The sequence below is a fragment of the Etheostoma cragini genome, chromosome 3 (assembly GCF_013103735.1).
Source record: "Etheostoma cragini isolate CJK2018 chromosome 3, CSU_Ecrag_1.0, whole genome shotgun sequence".
Lineage (NCBI taxonomy): Eukaryota > Metazoa > Chordata > Actinopteri > Perciformes > Percidae > Etheostoma > Etheostoma cragini.
The window spans coordinates 27,426,631-27,447,169 of record NC_048409.1 but is presented as its reverse complement, the minus strand read 5'-3'; the positions used below and the strand labels follow the sequence as shown (position 1 = coordinate 27,447,169).

Here is a 20,539-nt window from a genome sequence, read left to right as displayed (position 1 = left end):
ACTGTGCTTTTAATTATCTACTTACATGGTCCGGGTTCCGCTCGTTTCCAGGCAGTGCCGTGCGTAAAGACATTGTCGTCCCTGAGTGCGCTTCGTTGTCCAAGAGAAAATTACTAAATGGGCTGTAGGTTTGTGTTCACACTGGGTTGAAAAAAAAATCAGCCCAGATTAGCCTGGCTGTCAATCACACCAGAGTAAAGCAGCCTCACTTCTCATACAATCCTCATTGTCACAGTCCGTGAAGGCAGCACAGATCACCAAGACAGTGATCCAGCTTAAATGAATGCGTACAAAAACAAACTACTTCCACCTCATGTCTGTCTGGTGTTTTCGGTACCAACCCAGCCACATCTGAAGGGGGAAAAACAGCCCAGACTGACCCCCCCCACCCCCAACTTAGCTTCTCACTTTCCCCCAATCCTTCCCAGACGCTATCGTACCATTTCGGTGGACACAGGCTGGCTCGTTAATAAATCAACCCCGGTGGTCCTCGGTTTACTTTCAGCTGCATCCGCCTTATGGTGAGAAAGGAAAGAAAACCCAACCATTGAGGCAACTGATGGGGGTCAAAAAAGAGAAAACAGCCGTGGGCTCTGTGCGACCACCGCGGGAAGGAGAGTTAAAAGATAAAAGGAGAGTTTTTGTTTTCCTGTTAGCTAACGTTAAATGCTACGATTTTCCTGGGAGACAAACGTCAAAGCGGTGACTCCCACAGAGTAATAGCAACGGAAACAGAAGCAGGAAACGCTTCATACCACATTTCAAGGCGTCAAGAAACGTACGGAGCCATGGGAAGAAAGAAAAATCAATGGAAAATTGCGGTTGAATTAAAGAAAGCGGTGGACGTGCAGCCTTCAAGTCAGTCCCCGGTTCTTCCTCTCAGTCCAGTCCGCCCTTAGCTCCTCTCATTCGGTTTGGTTCCAACTGTTTATGCGGTGAATGTAAAGTCGCCCGGATGAGCAGGGGCGAAACACGAAGCTATGCGTTTCCCCGGAAACATAACATTTGTTTTTTTTCTGCGAAGAGGATGAAAGAAAATAGGACCCTTCCTCCGCCTCCCGAAAAACACAGTGACAAGAGAAAGAGGGAGGGAGAAGGACGTCCGCGGTAATAATAGGCAGGGCTGCTTCTGCTGCTGCTGCTTCGGTGGCCGCGCATGCGCACACACAGACACGCGCCTTTCTATCTATTTCTTTAACTGTCTATGTGTCTATCTCACCGTCGTTCATGCTGCCTTCAAGAACCCCCCGTGTTCCGAGTTTCACAAATCATAACGAACACTTGTTTATGAGGTAATGTCACAATTAACTTAAGGATGTGTTACTTTTTAGACGGGTTTGCATACCAATAAACAGCAACAAAGTCCTTCTGTTATTTTATAGGCCAAATCTCTTGTTTTCACTTTCTGGATAACAACTCAACTCCTTATTCTTTGTCCAACTAATATATCGTTACCACCTCCTGGTGGCCAAAAATATAGATATGTTAAAATCGTCACCATCAAATATAAATATAAGCACGTTGTATATACTGTACCGTCCTATGATCCACCTAGCGACAGCATAATGTTTATGAAGCAACCTGTTATATTGATCATTCCATATATATTCCACCACCCTTTTCACTCTGCACTATTGGCACTATTGCCGTACTGTTAATACATTTCTTTGTTCTTTTAATAAATTATAAGCAGGTCAGGTACCCTGACTTGCATCCGACAGTCAAATCACAAGTACTCAAAGCAGCACAATAACTATAAATAAATTAACATCTCTTCTAACAACATGATTTATAGCGCAGGTACACTCAATAAAAGCATTGTGTACGTTAACAAAATCAAAATGTTAAATCAAAATGTAGGTTAATTGGCGTGCAACAAATACATCAAAGAGCATTGTTTAAAAGGGAACATACTCAGCGCTAAAATATCCCATGTTGCCCTCCAGGAAATATTCAGTTTGGCCATGCAGCTGCAGATTGGTCTGCAGGCCGATGTTATATTTCATTTCATTTATTACACAGGAAAGTTCAAGGTAAAATTAAGTTACAATTAACTATTAAATATTCAGTTTGGCCATGCAGCTGTAGATTGGTCTGCAGGCCAATGTTATATTTCATTTCATTTATTACACAGGAAAGTTAAAAGTAAAATTAAGTTACAACATATACGTGAATGACTCAGATTAAAAAATAGTTTCCAGCAGGTTCCTGTTCTGCAGAAACATTGGAACATTGAACATAATTACGGCAGAAGAGGACAGGAATCAATCAATGTGTGCAAGTGTAACTGTTGAGAAGGAACAGTTTATATGCCTTTTGGAATTTGTGATTGACAGCCGTGTTTTGTTGTGAAGGGGAATGTCATCCAAATTTATGAGTGGGAGTGGAATGAATGCCTGTAAGACTGACCTAGGGAGGCATTCTGGTCTCATGATGTGTGTCGGGAGAAGTGCCATTTTGAATCTGACAATAAAATGCAACAGTGTGGCTGTATATGTAGTTCTGCTAAATCAGAGCGGTGTGAGGTTAATGCAATGGTGAGATCACTTTGGAAGATTACTGTGGATCTTGAGAGCTCGATTGTATAGTAGTGCTATTGGTTCAGTCATTTCCTTAATGGTAAGAGACCAGATTGGAAGACAGTAGGACATTGTTGGAAACAAAATTGCATGTAGGTAGGTTTCAAAATCAGAAAAGGAAAGATAAGAGCTAATAATGTTATGAATATAAAGTTTCTGATTCAGATTTTTTGTTAAGTTAGAAATGTGTTTGTAAGGTGTGAATCAAGTAGCACACCAAGACAAGACTTTTTCTGGGTGAGTGATCATACATACATTCAGTTTTCTTTACATTGATGGTCAAGTGGTTCTTTTTCAACCAGTCATGTAAGAGTGAAGATCAGCTGACAGTTTGGAGTGTTTGACATCAGGATTTGAGTCAGAGAGAACAATCGCAGTATCATCAGCATACAGTAAGCATTTTGAGTGTTTACACACTTGAAGGAGATTATTGACGTATAAAAGGAAAAGTAAGGGTCGAAAAATGCGCATTCAGCAATGCCTTGTTGAATGCCCATATCACAGTCTAAAGGTTGGGATGTTGCATGATTAATTTTGACAGCTTGCAACCTGTTCGCCATGTAGGAAGAAGGCATTTCTCTCACTGATGAAGACAATTTAAATGAGTAAAGTTTGTTAAGCAAGAACTGATGGTTCACCCTGTCCAAGGCTTTACGAAAATCAATAAGAATAGCTCCAGTGATGTGACCTCTATTAAGAGAGTCACGTAATTGTTCAGTGAAGATTAGTAATGCCGACGTGGTTGAAACCATAATTATTTTCCTTAATACATTGTTTTTGTGACTGTCACTGACATTTGAATCATGATTGTGATCAAAATTAAAATAATTGCACAACTTCTGCACTTCTTGCAGAGGCTCTGGTTTAGGGGCCCCGGAGCCCTAGGCCTGATAGGCCCGTTCGGTAATCCACCATGATGCCGGTCAGGTGGGCACCTTGAGGAAGCACTGGGAAGGACCCTCTGTAGACTTTGAGGCCAAGGTTCATCCTACTTAGAACTACTAGTGTTCTCCAAAGTCCAAAGGTTTACAGAAGCAGGACACTGGAGTCTGTCACAATGGAAAGGACACAGCCTCTAACATGCAAAACAACGTGAATGATAACTGTCTGTGGTCAGGGAATCACTCCATTCACACAGTCATGCTGTGTGTGTGTGTGTGTGTGTGTGTGAGATACATGCTTGTATAGTTTGTTGATACCCCCTACTAGGAAATCTGCCTCATCTGTGTTTGTTGACTTCAGGATTACAATTCAGCGCATTAAAGACAATTCAACCAACACGTATTCACAACTCAGAGGAGCCTTTAAACAGCAGGCCCAATTGGAAGCATTAACAACACAGTGGTATTTATCTCATGTTGGAGCTACTGATAACATTTTTACAATTTGAGGTTTGCAAGTTACATATTGAAAAACGGAAATGACAGAAAAAGAGATTTAAACAATCCAAAGATTTAAAAAGAACATATAAGGATCGACTCCACATGGCATGTATCTGCCCTGATGAAGTGTCCTTGAGCAAAACCCGGGACTCTTGAAGCTGAGGCTGATCACTGACTTTTCATTGATCATTTCATGAGATCATTTCATTGCACCAAAGCCCAGAAAATGTAATTTCATGACTAAAACTTTTGATTTCATGAATATGTCCTGTGCAGTTTATAAATTTGGGACAGTAAAATGTAAACCATCCGCTACATTCTGTCAAAAGCACAACTATAAACCTAGAAAACATGTGCGTTGGAGCATCATTTTGATTAATTTAGACACAAAAAGAACGCAACAGAAAGAGTAACATCCTTACAAATTATACATAATACATTGACAGTAACAGGCAAAGTAGCATTAAACAAGGCAGACATTTTGGATGCAATATTGTTCCAGAACTGACCAATGGGAGAGCACTACCAGACCATGTGACAATATGTACCTTGAGCTTTTAATGGGCAGAAAGTGCATAAAAGGCTGTTAAATACTTTCATCTGTATCATTTTCAGGGGGGTGAGATATGTTCTATAAATGAAATTGTTGTGAATCTGCTGATGGTTTGGATTGTGAGACACTTCTGTGATGTTGGACCATACATCATGCCAGTCAAGATCAACAACCAGTCCTGGGCAATCGTGTCCCCAGATCCTCTCAATAGGAAGAGCAGAACGGCCAGATATCACTAAGAACTGATATAGCCTCAATTCCATACCACAGGGGTCAGTCTGCACAGTAAATAACTTCCGAATAGGATGAATAGTAAAGGCGTCTGTATGCCTTGAGTGCCGACCTTAACTGAAGGTAAAAGAAAAAAGAGGAGGGTGGCAGAGTGAATGAATTTTGTAAGTCAGAGAAGGTAACGAGCCAACCTCGCCAAAAATGTCTTTTAGACGATGAACTCCCTTTTCTTCCCATTGTGGAGCTGTAATCGGCCTCCCACCAATCAGGAGTGCTGTATTATTGAATAATGGGGGGGAAGTGTGCCAGTTACAAGCTACATGGCAGTATGTCTCAGCCAATCTCCAAGTTTTGATAAGATGAGAGATAAAGGGGCCAATGCGTAGCTGGCACTGTCGGTTAGAAATATTGGCAAAAAGAAGGTCATAGAGTGACCAAGGCTCTATCATAGCATTTTCTAAGATATGCCAGCAAACAGACATGTGGGCTGAACCAAGTGAGACCAGAAATAATGTTTAAAGTTGGGAACTGAAAGGCCACCATCCTCTCTCCTCCTCTGTAGAGTAGACATCTTAGTCGCAGCCGCTTGCCCCTCATGTGCGTATTTAAACATAACATTTCAGAAAACTTAAGAAAATATTAATAGTCCTAATGTAATTCAGTAATAAATCTAGGACAGCACTCCAATTTGATAACATAAATTGCCACACAACGGACGCTTCCTCAGCTTGTGCCATTCTTTATGTAATTCATCAACTTACAATACATATCTTAAAAGGCTGTTTTCTCAAAATGAGTTTTTCTCATACTGTGAACCAGAAATCTCCAAACCTTCATTCTTATACGTTTTACACAACATTTTAATCCTTAAAACATGGTAAAAATTGATTTTCTTTTTTTATTGAGTGCTAAAAATATATACATACTGTATATCCAGAATTGCCTCTGTAAAAACCTTTGACTCTGTCAATAACACAAAACAAGAATTGTGAACCTGGCTATATCCAATGTACAGATTTCTGTTCTGAAAATGTATGCAAATTTGTGCTAATTTAAAAAGAGACACTTCATTTGCATATTTAAACATGCAATTACCAAAAACTTGTCCTACAGAAAATAATTATCTTAATGTCAGTAATCAACTGGGTTAATTACATAGTGATATATATTAGTTACATTTAATTATCACCTTATTCACCCTTGAAAACATGCATCAGTGGATTTATGTATTTGTGACTTGTTTTACTCATGACTAAATTACAAATTAGACGTCTTACCTGGACTGATCTGGACCTGTTGGAACGAATCCAGGGCCTCATCCTTCCCTGGCACCCCTACTTCCTGGTTATGACTGAGACCTTCAGTGACCTGAACCCCCAAAGACTGAGAGACTGACACTTGAACAAGCAGTTGAGCAACAACCGGGTAGATTCACTGTTACTGCTCGGAGAACAGCGGCAGAGAAAGAGAGAGGTTTAACCAGGGGCGCAGAGTGCTGCTGCGGAAATGCAGAGAGAATCGATGGTGGAAAGAACAACCAGAGCAGAAGTCCATATTTCCATTGGCAGCTCTGAACACTGTGTTACAGAGTACACCATGTATAGCATCATGAGCATCACTGCCTGGTCAGCTGTGAATAAACCAATTAGAGGGCAACAAAACCTCTGGTTGTGGAATCGTCAATACAATCTAATGGGCTATGGAAAAGGAAGGGAGGCGATGTTGTTTCTGTTGCTTTTCTGCACGTATGCAGGGATTGATCGCACCAGGGCCTCATGCTGAGCCATCTGAGGACTAGGGATGGAACTGGATGTGATTGTATTAATACCAATGTCATTATCAATTCCTGCTTATCGGTCAGATTCTTTATCGATTCCCTTATTTATTCCTGGTCAATTTTTTGTGTGTGGGAAAGAAAGTAGGCCTTTACAGGTTTTTTAGCGTCAACACAACTGTTTTTATTATCTCTGAAGTCTGAACACAGTGGGGATGAAATGAGAGGACGTTTGTATTCATTTCCATTTTGTTTAATTTTAATCAAAGAAAAAACCTACTAAGCCTGCCTGTATGACGTTAATGTTATTATAAAAGGATATTGCCACTCATGCGTAGAGTGTGAAACACATGGAATTCCTGGAATGTAAGGTCCTTGTTCCTGTAGGGGGCCTGAAGCAGGAACAGTTCTCTAGTGTTGCTTTAGGTCTCTGTTATGTTTTACTGCGAGACAAACCTTCCCTCAGGGACCAAAAAGTTAAGGGACACGTGGGGTGAATTTAAGACCTCGACAGAAACACGCTGTATTCTGAAAAGAAATCCATTTATATCTTTATTATTTCCTTACTGTCCCCTTACTAAATCCCCAGGTATTTATAAGATTACCCATTAAGTGTATGGAGGTATGTGTCCGTATTATCAAAAAGCAGGCCGCTGTATACGTCTTTCATAATTAAGTCTGCACTTCCCTGAAAAAATAAGTCATACGTAAATTGATGGATCTATTTTATGGTTTGTCTGTGTGCAGTGGGGAGTTTTTAGTATATTCATGATAGGAAACTGTGCAGTTACCACATTGGTTTGACCGAATTTCGTTTGTCGTTCTAAGAAAAGTCCCATAACCACGCCTTCCTCATCCTCTACAGTCAAGCATAAAGACAGTCTGCAAAGTTGGCTTTCAGCAAAACAACTTCAAGCACTTCCTTCACGCCAGCGGTAAGTTTTTAATTTAAAAGCAATTACAATGGTCTAACAAAAGTAACACTTGAACACAATTTACAGAATAAATAATTGTACCTTTATACCTACCTGACCAAACCCCAAGATATAAATCTTGAAGCTATTTAAAATGTAACTTATACAATTTTCCGAGAATGTCTGAAAAAGTATACAATATGCCTACAAAAAAAGAAACTCTTTGAGAAGAACTAATTAGAATAAATCAAGGTATTATTAAAATATTTATATTCAGAAATATAATGTTAATTTCTCTTTTTATTGAACTAAATTGAAGTGCTCACAAATCAGCAAATTATGAAATAAGATAAACCTTTCTTAATTCATTGAAAGGAAATTCAGGAAATGGTTCTGGTTATGATTGTTTAAGGAATAAAACATGCAACATTAACACAAAAATGATTTAGAATACAAGGTATAACTACTCTAGAGAATACTGCTGGGTATACAGAAACATATATTGGTTGTACTGGGATTTGTAACTGTGATTAAAAGGGATGACTAATATACTTAATTTCCATTTTAATATCTTGTTCTCCAAAACCAACACAAACTTGAAATTATATTTTTTATTAAATACCATGATCTCAAATGAGTATTTGTTGGGGTTTATAAAACACTTCAGAATGGAAGAATATTGTAGTGTTTTAACTCTCCCATGCTCCATATTTGTTTTTCACCTTTAGCCGACCATGTTGACAGCCTTAACTCTGGCCGCCCTGAGCCTCATGGTGTGGCCGTCTAACCTCTGCCCTCCAACCTGCGAATGTCTCCACAACCTCACCAAAGTTGTGTGTCCGGAGAAAGGACTGGACCAGATCCCTGAGCTGCCAGAAGGCACAGAGCAGCTGTATGTCTCACACAATAAGATCCAGGAAATACCCGAGCATGGGCTGGAGAGGCTAAAGGTAAAAGGAGAAAACTTTATTTATTAATTCACACTAATAATATGACCTTTTGTGTGATATTTTTAAAGACTTATACATAACCGACCTTTCACAAGTCTTCTCTCCTCCCTGGATGTTCTATAGGTCCTGGACCTGACTATGAATCAGCTGGATGTCTTCCTATCCCTCAACCCAGTTTGGCCCAATATGACAAAGCTGTCTAAGCTCTTCCTACGCAAAAATGACCTGAGGTTGCTACACCCTGGTCAGTTCCTAAACTGCCTCGCTCTCACCTTACTGGACCTGAGTGAGAACCAGATCGAATATCTACCCATTGGATTCCTCCACGGATTAACTAATCTGAAGACGCTGTTTGTGAACTTTAACCAGATTCAAATGTTACAGGTTGGTGCATTGGAAGGAGCCTTCGCCCTCGCTGACCTCCATCTTAGCCACAACAATATAACAAACATAGAGGAAGGTGTCTTCAAGAACTCCACCGTGTTGGAGAACCTTGTTCTGTCCAGAAACAGAATTACACATGTGGGCAAATCCAGCTTCAAAGGACTGACAGGACTCCAACAGCTTAACCTGAATGGTAACATGCTGGTCACTGTTCCAGCTGAGGCATTGAGGGCTCTAAATAAGCTCAGTTATCTGTTTCTACAGAAGAACAGCATCATCAGCCTTCCAGTGGATTGCTTCTCCTCATTGAGCCTATTGGTGCATCTAGACTTGAGCAACAACAAGCTGACCACTCTGTCAGAGGGATCACTCAGAGGCCTGACCATGCTGCTTGCACTGGACCTCCGTCTGAACCTCATAGATTCTCTTCCCCCAAAAGTCTTCAATGACCTGATCAGCCTTGAATTACTTGATTTAAGCAGGAACAGGCTGGCATCTCTTCCTCTCGATGCATTCAGTAACTTGAACAACCTGCAAGAGTTGCAGCTGGACAGCAATCAGATCTCTGTTGTACCAGTGGGGGTTTTCGATTCGTTGTCCAAACTCATCGACTTACAGCTGTCGAACAACAGCATCCGGGAGCTCCAACCTGCTCTGTTCAACAGGCTTAAATCACTGCAAAACCTGTATTTGGAGTACAACGCTCTGAGGCACCTTCCCAAAGGTCTTTTCCCCGAGATGAAGGTCCTCACGAAGATACACCTCAATGACAACCATATCAAGTCTCTACATCCCTCAGTCTTCCATGGTTTGTTGCGAGTACATTCACTGATACTCTCTCGCAACCATCTCACCTCTCTACACCCCGACCAGTTCAGAGACAATATTGGTTTGAAAAAGTTAAAACTTGATGGAAACCACATGGGTAACCTTCCTGCAAGCCTGTTTGTGAATCTACTACATCTTAAAACACTAGATCTGGACTATAATCGTATCTCAGAGCTGTCTCCTGATGACTTTGTAGGGTTGACTAACCTGAAAGACCTCAGACTGAGCTTCAATCAGCTCTATGACCTCCCCTTTAACACTTTCTATCCCCTACACAACCTCCACAAGCTTCAGCTGAAGAACAACAGCCTGGGTAGTTTACACCCTCAGCTCTTTGCCCAACTTCCAAAGCTAACAGAACTCCACTTGGATGGAAACAAGTTGGATCACCTGCAACCTGGTGTGTTTAAAGGACTCTTAAAACTTCAGAAACTGAGTTTAAAGTCCAACCAGCTTAGAGCAGTAGAGAATGGGACTCTGGAGCCTTTAAGAAACCTTAGGGCTGTCTATCTGTCAGGTAATAGATGGGACTGCACCTGTGCACATATTCTCTACATCAGCAGCTGGGTCAACATGCACAAAGACAAGCTCAGAGACCAGCCCGTTTGCTCCTTCTCTTCTACTTCTTCAGAGAATACAACACTTTCTCAGGCAGCTCTGTCTCCTCCGTTGTTACAAGCTCATTGCATAACAAGTGCTGCAAGTGGCTCAACCACTTTATTTCCTCTAGAAATGCTGACTCTGCTCACAATGTATGGCATAGCTGTCAGGCCACTGTGACATCCTTTGTGGGGAATTTCTGCTCTCTACTCTTTACTTGTAAGAGGCAGGTGAGAAGTAAAAATATCCGGTGATCCATTTTCTAAGTCCGATCTAAATACTTCTTCTCTCCAGTGTTCATATTTAAAGAAAAGATGCCAGGGCAATCTTTCTAAATTCCTTACACATTTTCTAATTTGGCGAAAACGCTTTTGTCAGGATCACATTAAGTGTTTGATGTTGTAAGACTAATTTCGGCCACAAGACGCTGAAGTGTATAACTAAACCGAGTTCTAAATATGTCTTAAAGCATTTGTGTTTTCTTCCAGGTGAGTTTTAATTTCTCCATGCACTCTAAATACAAGGTAGGTACATATTGAGCTGGCAAGTTATGTAACATTACTGTCATGTCTTTCTATTGGCTATAGACATGCATTGTAATCAGTGCTAATCTGCTGTTTTAGTCCTATTTCAAAGAGAACATGGGGCAGTGGTGTGCTTCAGCATCTTGTGGTCGAGAGGACTATTACAACCACATAGATTCACTTTCTTAAATGTTTTTTTTTTTACACCTACGTTTTCACAGATGAAAAAAAGCAGCTTCGAAATATGATCTTGGCAAAAGAAGTATGCTTTTTTTGTAGAAGAGAAAACAATTTAGACTAGACATTGAAAACAGATCACCAGATATATTTTTTTCTGACTTGTCAAGTATTTGCAATATGATCACAAAATACTGTAAGCTTGAATATCTTTAAGTGCATTTAAAGATTGTCTAAGTAAAAATGTACGTGTAAAGTTGTATTACGAGAGTTCTTGCAAAACTGTAAACTTAATGATTTAATTCACCATCAAATGTGGGGATAAGGGATCTAATACACATTGGTAGCACAAAAACCTGGTACATACAGTATTACTTTTCGTAAACCTCAAAATACACTCTAGCCCAGTGATTAGCATCAGCTCCTGGTTTTGCATATAGCTGATATTTAGCATTACTTTTAGGCTGCCAGGGTTGAGCGTGTTTTCATAAATACTGGGAAACTGGCATGACAACTGGTGATGGGTTTGTGAATTTGATGTGTTTGTGTCTGCATTTGATTTTGACAGTATACCAGTCAAAAAGAAGAGATTTTAAGCTATTTAAATCTTCCATTGCATTATAAAGGTCAATAAAATAAAAAAAACCCACAAGATTTAGATTTCAATGTTTATCTGTCTGACTTTCACATTCACAAAGTAGACAAATACCAAATACTAAATAAGAGTATCATAGTTAGAAATGGAAGTTTTTCACAAATAATGGTTTGGGTATTGTTAGTGAACTCATAGGCTCTTCTAATGAAATGTCTTAGTTGTATTTTATTTATCTATTGGATATCAAATGAAACAAGAAAATAAATGCACTCCAGAAGCTGATTAACCATTAATAAATGCATTCAGGTAAATGCCGTAAACTTTAAACATAATAAAGGGTTCTTCTTACCTAAGACTTTTATTAACTTCATCTAAAAGTTGTTCATTTATTTGTTCACTAATCTCAACCCCACACTGCATCTATCCCACCAGGTTCACAGTAAAACTAGTTAAATCTGCCAAACCCACCGACATCCTACTGTGGCTCTATGAGGACTGAAGCCTAAAGGATTAAATGGAAGGTCGGAGAATTATCTTTTAAATATATTACTTACAGCAGCACTGAAGTGTTTAACTATAAGATGGCTGTATATACTGGAATGTTGTTGCTGTAAACCCAATAAAAACCCAACTTCAGAATCACCAAACGCACTTTCACAGCAAAGTCTTCTTTTATTATCTATATCCACTCATTTATTCCTCAACAGGTACAAGAAAACCTAACGTCAGCCGCTCAGTCACCAGGGCTGACAGAGTTTTGCTTCAGACATAAAAACACTTGTGGTCCTTCAAGTTCCTCAGGTAGGAGAAATTCTTCCCACACTTGTCGCACATGAACTGTTTCTCCCCGGTGTGTATCTGCTGATGGGCTTTCAGGCTGTTGCCCTGGTTGAAGCTGCGTCCGCACGTCTCGCAGCTGAAAGGCTTCTCCCCAGTGTGGATCCGCTGGTGTCTGTTCAGGTTTCCGGAGTTGCTGAAGCATTTTCCGCACGTGGCACAGCGGAACGGTTTCTGCCCTGTGTGGACAGTCTTTGGAGAGAAAGGTAACAAAAAAACAACAACTGTTAAGTGAAGTCCTGTTCATATGTAGGATTAAATTGAAGACCTAACACCACACTGGGCCACATGCGAGAAATGTTCCCTAGTCTTACTCTAAACCTCTTACTTAACCCTTGTGTTGTCTTCCTGTCACCCATGCACCTTTTTGTTTTTCTGGGTCAAAATCTTAAATTCAAACTTTTCAACATTTTGTTGTTCTTTATTTGACACACGCTCACTTTTCCTAACATTGTTGCCACTTTGTTTCAAGTGTTTGGTCGCCTTTTCCAATGCTTTGGAAGCTTTTCCCGACACCCAAATTCATGAAAGTATTAAACTGATCATTTATTTTCCTTGTGCAGAGTAATAGTTGTATGGAACCACCCACATTTTCTTTGACAATTTGGTCGAAAGAAGCTTAAATTTCTAATATACAAACTTTTTGAAAATGTGTCAAATTTGACCCGAGGACAACAGGAGGGTTAAGCATGAAGAAGTCCTGAAGAGAACGAAAAGATATTATCTAGCTCTTTTCTGCGTGATAAAGGCACTTTATTACTGCCTGTCTGTCACCTACAAAAGGGAATTAACACAACTCTTGTTCACAAACAACGTCAGTGTTTTTGTTATTAATTTATTTAACCAGCATCCCTGTTCAATGGTAACAGAAAGTGTGCTCTGTTGCATCTGTAAACCAGACAGAAGAGCAGTGTCAACCCCATAGAAATGAAAATGTGTTTCTATGGTCAGCAGCACTGAGGTTTTTCTGTGTCATAGCATGAGGTCTGTGAGCCCTCCTTTTTTATTCCATAAAGTATCTGTTGGGGTAGATGCTGTTTTACCAAAACCGAACAACCAATCCATCATTTTCAAAATGTAGGTCTTACTAATAGTCTTGTCTAATTCAGATTTTTAGGAAATTAGTCCCGGCTTTTTTTGTGAGATGCTAAAACATGGATCTTACTTCAGATCAGCAACACAATTCTGTTTTTATGTCAAACACAGCTAAAGAAAGGGATGAGGATATCTTTATAACTTCACTGTTGAACCTTTCCATCACAAAGAACCTACCTGATGGGACTTCAGGCTGCTGTGCTGTGTAAATGAGCGGCCGCAGATGTCGCAGGAGAAGGGCTTCTCCCCGCTGTGCGCCTTCAGGTGAATCTTCAGGTAACTGGCCGACTTGAAACTCTTGCCGCAGAGCCCGCAGCTGTGCGGCCTGTCCACTGTGTGGTGCTGCTGGTGCGAGCGCAGGTCGGTGATTGAGTTGAGCCGCCGGCCGCAGAGCACACACGTACACGGGATGGTCGCCGCATGCGTCTGGATGTGTTTACGAAGCGAGTTGACGCAGGCCATCGTAGTGCCGCACGCTACGCAGGTTACGCTCGCCAGCGGGTCCTCGCCTGAGTGAATCTTCTGGTGCATCTTCAAGGCACTCTTCTGGATGAAACCTTTACCGCAGGTCTCGCAGCTGAAGGGACGCTCACCGCTGTGTATGCGCTTATGGCCTTTCAGAGTGTCCGCCTGGTTGAAGCTTTTGCCACAAGTCTCGCACCTGAACGGCTTTTCCCCCGTGTGTATGCGCAGGTGGCGCTGCAGGTTACCTTGAATCGTGAAGCTTTTCTTGCAGTACTTGCAGTTATAGGCCCGCTCTCCCGTATGGACCATCTGATGCATTTTGAGGCCGTGGGCTCGGTAGAAACTCTTTCCGCACACTTCACAGTGAAACGGCCGGACCTCAGCATGGAGACGCTGGTGGTTCCTCAGCAGCTGCTTCAGGGTGAAACCCTTTCCACAAACATCACAGGTGTGTGGTCTCTCACCTGTATATGGGACAAATGGGTTAAAGTAACATAATATCTGGGTTACAGAATATAGCATACTAAAAAGTGCATATGCTTCTCAAAGATCCCCTAATAAACACTTTGAATGATCATGAATCAATTGACTAGATGTAATGTGAAATAGGTTTCTTGCACTATCAAACACAAAGACAATTCTGCAGCTCTACTGAGCTTTTCTGACACTTTTAGCCAGGCCAGCAGGAAAAAATACTGCACATATTCAGTGGGGCGCATATCAAGGAAGTAAACCTGGACGTTAGAAACGTATTTTTAGCATATGCTCCAGGGGAGCAACTCCATTGAACGGAATAGCCGCCATTTTGGGATCCAGTATCCAGTTAATATAATACATCCATGCTTTTAGCTCATTGTTTCGGTTTTAGTTTAGGCTCTTAGTCTCACTTTGCCAGACCCTCCTCCAAAGTGCGCTGGAGGAGGGTCTGGCTATTCCACACAGCATTCAGGAATGGGAGGTAAACGTGCTCGGAGGTTTATTGGCATTTCTTTAAACCAATCACAATTGTCTTGGGCGGTGCCAAGCACCGGAGAAAAGTTGTGGTGGCTCTGCAAAATAGGCTCGGAGGGAACTTGTTTTGGTGGAACGTGTACGTTAAAAAGTTGTTTTAGTTTGGTAGTGCAACAGAAAACTCTGATTGGACAGATGCTAGCTGTCTGGATTTACCCTGCAGAGATCTGAGGAGCAGTTAACCATAGTCCTCAGAAATCCACCGGAGTTTAAAATTCCAACACAAACAAAGTAAGTACAGGACATCAAGCTGAAAAGAGTGAAATCTAGCGGAATTTCCGGCAACAACAGAGCAATCCCGGAGGTGGAATTTTGTGGATATAGACTAATGAATACTGGACGACATTCATCAGGTGTCTGCAGGATGTGTAAATATGTTTCCTGTGGACGTTTATATGGATTTTCCTTGACATTATTAAAGAACCAAAGATTAATCAACTAGTTGTCAGCCATTACATTATTTGCCAAATATTTTGATAATCAATCTATCAGTTTGAGTCGTTTTAGGCAATATCAGGGCTGTTGGTTTGTCAGCTTCTTGTGGAGTCCTTAAGGCCCCCCCCTCCCCCAGTACCGTATTACCACACTTACCAGTATGAAGCAGCATGTGTGCGTTGAGGCTTCGCTGGATTGAAAAGCCTCTTCCACACTGAGAGCAGTGGAAGGCCTTCTCAGTGTTGGCCCCGTGCACGGCCTCGTGGGCTTTGAGCTGCAGAAGCTTGGTGAAGGTTTTCTTGCAGTGTTTGCAGCTCAGAGGCTGCTGGTTCTGACTCTGACCCTCCTTCTTTGAACGACCTCGATGGGCCTTGGGCTTCACAACACGTTCAGGTCTTGTAGTGAATCCTGGGTCACCGTCGTCTGAATCCTCTGGCTCCAACTAACAGAACAATTGCATTGAACAATTAATTTCCTCCTCACTCGGTTGTTTTTTCTTGTTTTCAGGGGGCTGCATACACTGGCCAAAATGCAGAAATTACCATTAACTGGTGTAGTTCATCACATGCTTAACAGTCAGGCCTCAACACTCACTCTAACATATAAAACAGCATTAACCCTCTGAGGACAAAAGACACACCGGCAAGTCCAAGCAATTTCAGACATTTATTTACTATTTTAAACATATATTACCTAAGATTTGGGTAAACTCATTTCAAGCACCAAAGCAATTTGTACAACACATCATAAGTTAAGATTTTTTTTTCAAAAAGAGATTTGAGGAATTTCAAAAAGCATTTCAGCTTTAGCGCCAACTTATCTCTTTACCTATTGCTCTATAAAAAATTGAAGAAGATCTGTGAAAATGCTCCTAGCCCGCAGAGGGTTAATTGTGAATGGATGGACCATGTACTGTATTGTATGCTGAATTCTTGACGTAATAAAAGGAGGACACAAACAAGAAAATGAATTGGGAAATCCACCTGGTAGTCTGGGTCGTCATCATCGTTCAGGCCTAGGTCATGTGTGTTCTGACCCGAATCAGAGAACGCCTGGTCAGCAAACGCCTCCAATTCTTCTTCCTTTATTATCACAGGTTGGACGTTTTCCTGAGAGAAGTAGAGAGAGAGAGAGAGAGAGTCAAGACATTGTGCCTGGGGGGGTAGACTAAGGCAGTGATGGGTTCCGTTAAAATTATTCAGATTCAATCATTTACATTATTAAAAGGTCCCATGGCATAAAAATTTCCCTTTTTTTTTTTTTTTTTTACATTAATATGCGTTCCCTCAGCCTGCCTATGGTCCCCCAGTGGCTAGAAATGGCCACAGATGTAAACCAAGCCCTGGGTATCCTGCTCTGCCTTTGAGAAAATGAAAGCTTGGATGGGCCAATCTGGAGTCTTGTTGCCTCCCCTTTCTAGTGGCTGTAATTCTGCACCAAGGCTGAACTTTGGGAAAGAGACCTTAGATACAGTATTAGGGGACCGCTAAGGTCTATATAAATCCATATATCCAATATATGGATCCAAAGTGCACCATGTCATGGGACCTTTAAATGATATCAGAACATCTAAATAAGAGAAGACAGGATTTTACCTCATAACTTCTGACTTTCCACAGGTGAATTATAGGCGATCTCTTCACTCCAGCAACCCCGCTAGCCACAACTGTAAAAATTCAGAAAGCGGTTTATGTGGTTTTATTTATTTTTTTAAACATATTTTTGTGATACTGCACATTGCTGCAACTCCTCTTTTCACCCTGTGCTTTGAGCTCTATGTTTTAGCTACAGAGTGAGGCATCTGACTTCTGTTCCATCTTTGATGGGAGTCGCACATGCGCAGTAGCTAGGTAAGGACTACTAGCCAGTCAGAAGCAGAGTATGAGGGCGTGCCACGCTAGCAGCTAGGTGAGCATTATAACGGTGGTTACAAAGTGACGTATGGTCGTCACGGAAGTAAACGGCTGTACTACAATAGAGCGGTTTGGAGCAGTTTGTCAACAGTGTATATATAAAAAACACAATAAAAAGGAAAAGGAAACAGTCAAACAGCATTATATGAGCAGTTTAAGAAAAACAACACAGTGAAAGGATGATCTCTCACCTCTGCGACTCTTCCTGCTTGAGCGCTGGCTCGGGACAGTCTCTCCTTCTGCTCCCACGGTTGAAGCCGTCGGACCCTCCTTCTCTCCGCTGCTTCCCTCCGTCAGCTCCTCTGCTTGGTTCTGGCCTCCGCTGCCCTCCAGCACCAGCTTCAGCTCCGTCTCCGCCACCTCCAGTCTCCTCCTCAGCTCCTCAATCTCAGCAACGCCCTGTGTCGCCTACAAAGTGTTTTGAAATCATGACAAATGGAGAATGTGAGGATTTTGGATCCCTCTAGTTCTGTACTAAGGTGGGGCAATATGGCGACCCATATCTCAAATATTAGAATTTACATTACAGTGATATTTTGGGGTTTTGGACTCATGAGTCCTAAGTAATAAGCAATTTGAAGGACTGTAGGATATCGTAATGGAAATCTTTCAATACTTTCACACATATCAAAGAGGGAAAAAGCTTGGTAAAATTATAAAATCATTTAATAAATTGTCAGTTGCAGCCCTAGGACGTCTTCATCTTAAGTCTTCATAGGAAGACATAAATTCCATTAATGTTGTTGAGATTACTTCTTCTGCATGTGACATTTGAGAAAATAGTAGGAAATACCTTGAAATGTTTTACTGCATGCCATGTACAAACAGATCTCTCATTATTTTTGTGTAACAAACATAAATTTGAAACTTTGGAAAATATGCTGTGATAGAAATCCTGATATAACATCACAGTTTTCCTGATATTAATAATAGATAAGATTGATTTTCCAGAGACGGCTGCAACACAACACTAACACCAATGCATTGAAGTGACGTACTTGTAACTGCAGCACACAGGAACAATCGAGGAAAAGCTGGCAGATCTTCTCCACGGCTTCTCGAGCCAAAGACGTCATGAAGACGCTGAAATGGATCAGCTGATGGGAACAACACAGACCTCTGTTACACACTTCATTCTTAATCAGATGGCACAGCAAAGGGTGAAATAAAGGAATCAACGGTTTCACATAATCAGGAAGAGTAATACTTGTAAAAAAGAGCAGGAGCTTATATTCTTAAAATCACAAGGGCTCTATTATGATGATCGTGTTCCTATTTGCAGTACAGCAGTAGTAACTCAAGGAAGTAACTCAAGGAATATTTTCATATTCTACTACTTTCTACTCCACTACAGTGTAGGAGGTGAAACAAAGGCTCCACTACATGTCTTTGTTAACTTTGCAGACACAGATTAATAATAGATCAGTCATAGTTTCATAATAGATTAATAAGATTTTGAATGCAGGACTTCTTTCTAGATTGTGGTACTGCTACTTAAATAATATATATGGTTACTTTCTTTCGCAAGATTTTGATACATAACTACATATAAATATATTTTAGCTACATAATGACTGCATTCCAGTCAGACATCTTTGTTGGCCTTAAGATGATCACAGACGCTATCTTCTTTCTTTTTTTTATTGGCGACTGATGACTTGACCACGATGCTGTACGTAGCGTCTACGTTACTGAGTGAAACCTGTAGCTGAAAGGCTTCTAGACATACAGCAGATAGATAGGCCTGGGCTTGCCGTCCAACTCAAAATGGCGATCAAAGATGGATTCTTCTTGGTTGTTGACCAACCAGAGCTATACATTTTTATTTATTTAATTTAAGTCGTAATCATGGATGTATTCGTAATACGCGCTACAGTCAGCAGAGCACTCATTAAGTGGTTATTTAAGTTTAGCTGTTCTATTTCTATGTTCAGCTGGTCGTTGAGACGCCAGAGAAGGAGGGAGCCCCAACAGGAGAGGATGTACCGACGTGTACACACACACACACACACACACACAAACACAGTGACCACCAGTCCAACCCACCTTCTCATCCAAAGAGCCGTTAACGTTTTCAGTCGTACATGATGTTGACTCTCCTGGAGGTGTTGACGAGGAGCCGCCGATAACTTTGGTCAGTTCTGTGACGGTCGCATTCACCATTAACTCCACAATGGAGCCCACCTGCCCCTCGAAGTCGGACATTCGGACTACTCACTAGTTCAGCTAACTAACAGTTGGTGCTAAAATATTACAACAACAAAATTAGCATTTGCTGCTACAACATTGTCGCAATGGTGAAAAGACAAACTCCAGCCACTCACAACACGGACACCGACTTCCTCTTCCCAGTTCATGTTCTTCAAAATAAAAGCATCGGTCCTGGGCCCTTTCAGAGACGGTTTAGTTAGTAAAAATGATCTTTTGTCCTATTCGGTCTCCACACTCACCTATAACCTTAGGTAACAGTGGTGCAACACTCTGAGATGTTGACATGACATCATCTGATTATTATTTTTATTGGACATGCATTCATGTAAAAGCAGGATTTACTGTTGCAGTTGGTTGGGCTGAAGCTCATTTTGAACTATTAACTAATGACTATTTTCTTTATGGATTAATGTGCTGAGTATTATCTTGATTAATTGATTGCTTTTTTTAATAGTTTGTACATTTAAATGATTAATGATGTTAAGAATAACATCACAGAGTACGGTCTAGGCCTGCTCTTTATGGAAAGAGCAATGAGATAACTGTTGGTGTGATTTAGTGCTATATAAATAAAATTTAACTGAATTAAAAGGAAAAGCAGCCAATCTTCACAGAGTAGTCATAAGAGTCCTGAACTAGTTTAATGGCAAAGCAAACATGGACATTCATACGGGAGAAAGTTGGGGTTCAGTGTCCAGCTCAAGGGCCCTTTGACAAGCGGAGAGAATAAACCTCCAAACTTGTGATTAAAGGTGCTCTCAGCGATGTTAGGTGATGTTCCTTCATGTTGACGTTCAACGTTTCTCAAACAAAACAAGACTAGCTTGGCCCTCCCTCCTCCTCATCCCGTCCGCTCCCCCTCCCTTCTACGCTTCCGAGCACTAACCCCCCCCAAATCCTTCTTGTCGGTTATTGGCTAGAACGATGTTTGTGTAGCTTCGTGGTGCAGGAAGGCACAGTTTATTGTTCTGGCTGTTTGTGGACCCTGGGCTGTCTACAGAGACCGCGTGTTTTACAGTGTGTTCTGGATCCAGGCAGCTCGTGGATAGTGAGGAGATGTTTTTTACAGTGTGTTCTAGGG

General features: G+C 41.1%; 3 protein-coding genes across 4 annotated transcripts in view; 1 reads left to right on the top strand and 2 right to left on the bottom strand.

The window, feature by feature from the left end:
* The window catches only part of mark4 (microtubule affinity regulating kinase 4), a 54,308-nt gene extending 53,189 nt beyond the window's left edge, over positions 1-1,119 (bottom strand). For both annotated transcript variants that reach the window (XM_034866986.1, XM_034866987.1), the window contains exon 1: positions 26-1,119. In XM_034866986.1, coding sequence (XP_034722877.1) covers positions 26-73 — 48 coding nt within the window. In that variant the 5' untranslated portion in view covers positions 74-1,119. The remainder of the gene's footprint in view (positions 1-25) is intronic.
* A 6,298-nt stretch (positions 1,120-7,417) lies between these two features.
* si:dkey-182i3.11 (leucine-rich repeat-containing protein 15) lies at positions 7,418-10,891 on the top strand. Its single transcript, XM_034867964.1, has 3 exons — positions 7,418-7,454; positions 8,156-8,383; positions 8,507-10,891. The coding sequence occupies exons 2-3, from the start codon at positions 8,168-8,170 to the stop codon at positions 10,373-10,375; spliced, it is 2,085 nt and encodes a 694-aa protein (XP_034723855.1). The 5' UTR covers positions 7,418-7,454; positions 8,156-8,167; the 3' UTR covers positions 10,376-10,891.
* A 1,252-nt stretch (positions 10,892-12,143) lies between these two features.
* Positions 12,144-20,539, bottom strand: part of si:dkey-182i3.10 (zinc finger protein 850) — a 14,229-nt gene continuing 5,833 nt past the window's right edge. The window contains exons 5-12 of the mRNA XM_034867797.1: positions 19,294-19,461; positions 18,246-18,344; positions 17,439-17,655; positions 16,930-17,000; positions 16,318-16,443; positions 15,491-15,776; positions 13,601-14,352; positions 12,144-12,520 (exon numbers count right to left, since the gene is read on the bottom strand). Coding sequence (XP_034723688.1) covers positions 12,254-12,520; positions 13,601-14,352; positions 15,491-15,776; positions 16,318-16,443; positions 16,930-17,000; positions 17,439-17,655; positions 18,246-18,344; positions 19,294-19,461 — 1,986 coding nt within the window. The 3' untranslated portion in view covers positions 12,144-12,253. The remainder of the gene's footprint in view (positions 12,521-13,600; positions 14,353-15,490; positions 15,777-16,317; positions 16,444-16,929; positions 17,001-17,438; positions 17,656-18,245; positions 18,345-19,293; positions 19,462-20,539) is intronic.